General features: G+C 40.1%; 1 protein-coding gene across 1 annotated transcript; it reads right to left on the bottom strand.

Moving 5' to 3' along the window:
- Nucleotides 1-667: 667 nt before the first annotated feature.
- Nucleotides 668-1,411, bottom strand: LOC141690913 (secreted RxLR effector protein 161-like). The gene has a single exon (XM_074495669.1). It carries the CDS (start codon nt 1,409-1,411, stop codon nt 668-670), a length of 744 nt encoding a protein of 247 aa, XP_074351770.1.
- Nucleotides 1,412-4,439: the final 3,028 nt, after the last annotated feature.

Here is a 4,439-nt window from a genome sequence, read left to right on the forward strand (position 1 = left end):
GAAAGTTCCTAGTCAAAATGAGAGGATTAAACCTTGTTCAGGCGGCTCCAGCTGATGCACAAGATAACTTTTCAATTCTCCCCGATTGTATCATCCAGATTATTTTGTTATATCTCTCCGTGCACAGCATAGCAGATCGATGCTGTCCGCACACGAACACTCTCTAAGAGGTGGAAAAACTTATGGTCCACGCTACCATATTTTGATTCTTTCTTATGCCCTACTTTCAATTTATTCGTCAAAAAGCTCAAGGCAAAACATCCTTTTTCTGATATAGACATGAAGTCAAGAGTACCTGAATTTTCTAGGGTCTTTCATGACCAACCGTCTAGAGAATATCACCTCTGTAGTGTCACTAGGGTTGTTAAGACTACTTAATCAATGAAAGGTGTTTTTTATAAAACGTAGAAAAGAAAACCGAGCCGATTACATTAGCTGATAACAGATGCATACAAAATACATATATATCTCAAAGTCCTAGCTGGGTTAGTTCCTCAAAATCAGCAACTTCCCTTATTTGTCTCCACAACCTCTACTGCAACGTTTACTCCCTAAAAACTAGTTCTAGCATATGACCAAGTCACACATAAAAATAAAACACTACATGTAATTTATTTTAAGATAGAAACACAAGTTTGGATTAAAAATAAAACCAACAAACTCTCCCTTAAGCTAAATTGTTTTTCTGCAGATTCTTTACACCCAGGAGCTTCCTCATTTGCTCGAACTTGACTGCACACATCGCCTTCGTTAGCACATCTGCCTTTTGTTGCTCAGTTCCTACATATTTGATAATTATATCCCCTCGTTCCACACATTCACGAATAAAGTGGAATCTTATATGGATATGCTTACTATGTCCGTGAAAAACGGGATTCTTAGCCAAGTCGATGGCGGATTTATTATCGACATACAAAACAACAGGATCTGTTCCACCATCAGTTATCTGATTTAACACGTTCCTTAGCCAGATTGCTTGACAAGATGCCGCTGTCACCGCCATGAATTCAGCTTCACAACTGGAAAGGGCCACCCAACGTTGCTTCTGGGAAATCCATGTTACCAAACTATCATTTAAATAAAATGCCACACCTGTTGTACTCTTCCTATCATCCAAGTTACCAGCCAGATAAGAATCAGAGAAACCAGACAATAAATAATCTCCTTGTCCCTTTAAATAAACAAGACCAAACTCGACTGTCCGCGTACATACCGAAGTATTCTCTTGACTGCATTCAGGTGCATTGTGGCAGGTCTTTCCATATATATGCTCACTACTCCAACAGCTAGCATATGCTATATCAGGGCGTGTGTGAACAAGGTATCTCAGTCCTCCAACAAGACTCTTGAAATCAGTTGAATTCACAGACTTTCCATGCTCGTCTTTACACAACCGAAGCTTCGATTTCATGGGATACTTTACTGGTTTACATTCACTTAACCCTGCTTTTTCTAAAATCTTCTTCGCGTACGCAGATTGCTACAGCTCTATATAACCTTTACCCTGTTCAACTTCGATCCCAAGATAGTAGGACAGTTTTCCCAAATCACTCATGTCAAATTCTGCAGCCATTTATTTTTTAAACTTTTGGATATTGGTGACACTAGTACCTGTTATTAACAGGTCATCCACATACCCACCAACTAGCAGTGATTCATTCCCTTCATGACGATAATACACGACATGCTTATATGGGCATTTAACAAACCCGAGTTTCGTAAGGTATTCGTTCAGTCGAGCATTCCAAGCTCGTGGTGCCTGACGGAGTCCATAAAGCACCTTCAACAGCCTATACACCTTACATTCCTCTCCCTCTTTCACAAACCCTTCTGGTTGTAGTACGTACACTTCTTGTAACTCACCGTTAAGAAAGGCTAATTTTACATCGAGGTGGTGTACTTCCCATCCATTTTTGGCTCCCAAAGCAATCGTCAACCTCACTGTTTCTAGCCTGGTAACCGGAGCGAACACTTCGTTAAAATCCACTCCCTATTTCGGTACATACCCTTTCGCCACAAGGCGAGCTTTGTATTTTATTGTTTACCTATTTGTATTCTTCTTCAACTTATAGACCCACTTAAGCCCAATTGCTTTCTGACCTTTAGGCAAATCAGTGAGCTTGCAGGTCTCATTCTTCTCTATCGCATCGATTTCATGTTTCATTGCATCTCTCCACTCTCTCTCTTTTTCAGCATGACTGTATGAAAGGGGCTCATCCCCACTGAGCATCAACATCTCATCTGCAATTTCTATTTCTTCGGTCCCGTTGTAGATATCACTCAACAATCTAAAATTTCTAGGCTCTGAAGATTCCGAACTACACCCACTGTATTCTCTGGACTGCGATATTTCTCCGATTGCAGAAATTCCACTATTCTCAGATGTTTCAAGACTTGTCTCTGCAGTTGTTTCAAACTCGTGCTCCTCCATCCTGTTTTCTACATATTTATCATTTATTTGGATGAAAGAACCTGTGCTGTCCTGTTCTTTCTCCTCAGTAACATCCCAGTTCCAACCTTTCTGGTTCCTCGAATACAAGGTCTCTACTTAGATGCACTTTCTTCAGAATTGGGTCATAGACTCGATTTGCCTTAGTCCCTGGTTCTTTGCCAAGGTAGACAACCGGCTTGGTCCTGTCATCTAGCTTCCGTACATACACATTTGGAATTTTCATGTATGCTTTGCATCCAAATACCTTTATATGGTCTACCTGTGGCTTTTTCCCCGACCATGCCTCATAAGGCGTCACACCTGTGAGTGCGCGAGTAGGTACACGATTCAAGATATAGACGGCATGTCGCACGGCCTCTCCCCAGAAAACCAATGGCATACTTCTCTCTTTCAACAAGCTTTGTACCATCGCTACTATAGTCCTATTCCTCCTTTCAACGACTCCATTTTGTTGAGGCGAATAAGGAGTCGTGTAGTGTCTCTCAATACCAACACTATCATAGAATTCTTCGAAGGAAATTGAGCAGAATTCGCCTCCCCAATCCTTCCTCAGCACCTTAATTTTCATGTCTCTCCCATTCTCAACCAATACTTTGAATTTATGAAAAGCCTTCAGAGCCTCGTCCTTGCTTTTGAGCAGATAAACCCACATTACACGCGAGTAGTCATCCACCAGAAGTAAAAATAGTGATTTCCCCGTTGTTATTGGAGTTATGGGACAACAGATGTCCCCGTGAATTAGCTCCAGACATTTCTTTGCCACAAAGTTTAACTTATACAGGAATGATTTACGTGCTTGCTTTGACATCAGGCAACCGGCACAAACAGACTTTGGCTTTGGTATCTTTGGTAATCCAACGACCATTTCGCTTTGAGATATGAGAGAGAGGGCCTGAAAATTCATGTATCCCAATCTCGTATGCCACAACCATGCGCAGTCCTCTGCACTTATTAGTAAACACTTATTCACATGATTATCAATTATAATCTTGTATAGTCTGTTCGAGGTCCGTTTCACTTTCATTAGCAGACTACGTACCGTTAATATCATGTACCCATAAAAATTCTCCATGTAGTGTTACTTTGTTTCCCTCTTCGGACATTTGGCCCAAACTAATGATATTATTGTGAAGGTTAGGAATAAAATATACCTCCCTTAGTGCGTGATTCTCCATTTTTGCATTTTAAACTTTATCAACTCCTTGACAAAGTGTTTTGATGGCCTGCCACGCATCCTGAGTCTTCTTCTTATCTGCAAGAGTCAACAAAATCTCTTGCGGTATCGCATGGTAGATTATTGCCAACGCAATTTTGTTCACCCTATCATCACACGACACCTTTGGATCACTCGGCTCTATTGCCTCCCGTCAAACTGAGTAAGCTTGCATGATGACCTTCATCTTAAGTGCCCATGTTGTGTAATTAGTCTTTGTCAACACGGGATAGCAGAGTCTCATCGATCCACCTTAATTTCATCTTGTTCACATCCATAGTCGCTGTTTTCCACAGGTAACTCACAGTACGCCTGATACTCTGATACCAAATTCTTGAGTCTGCTAAACGTTAATCAAATATATATATATATATATTAATATAGCTGTTTAACAAATAACTCAGAGAGAAACACACGGAGAACAATTGCCCAACGACATGTTTTCATTCAATACAGCAATACCAGATATAAAGACTTGCCAAAACAGAGTTTGCTACAAAATAGGAACCTGTTATCAACTAAACTCCAACAAATACTCCAACACTAAGTTTATTCAACTAGTCCTACAAACTCTTCACAAACAAACATACGACTAAATTAACTAATGTTGGACAAACTTATTCCCTACAAACCAATCAAATAAACATTAAGCAAAAAAACATCTATGTTTAGGATTAAAACTAACAAATATGTCATCAGCCTGTGAACAAGAACCAGTACCTGAATCCTATGTTGAGAGCATTTTTGGCACAATATAGTGTACACCCTTACAAA

Source organism: Apium graveolens, chromosome 10 (genome assembly GCF_009905375.1).
Source record: "Apium graveolens cultivar Ventura chromosome 10, ASM990537v1, whole genome shotgun sequence".
NCBI lineage: Eukaryota > Viridiplantae > Streptophyta > Magnoliopsida > Apiales > Apiaceae > Apium > Apium graveolens.

Excerpts from the sequence above, each read along its gene's own strand:
- LOC141690913 (XM_074495669.1), bottom strand. The coding sequence starts at position 1,411 with ATGAAATCGAAGCTTCGGTTGTGTAAAGACGAGCATGGAAAGTCTGTG.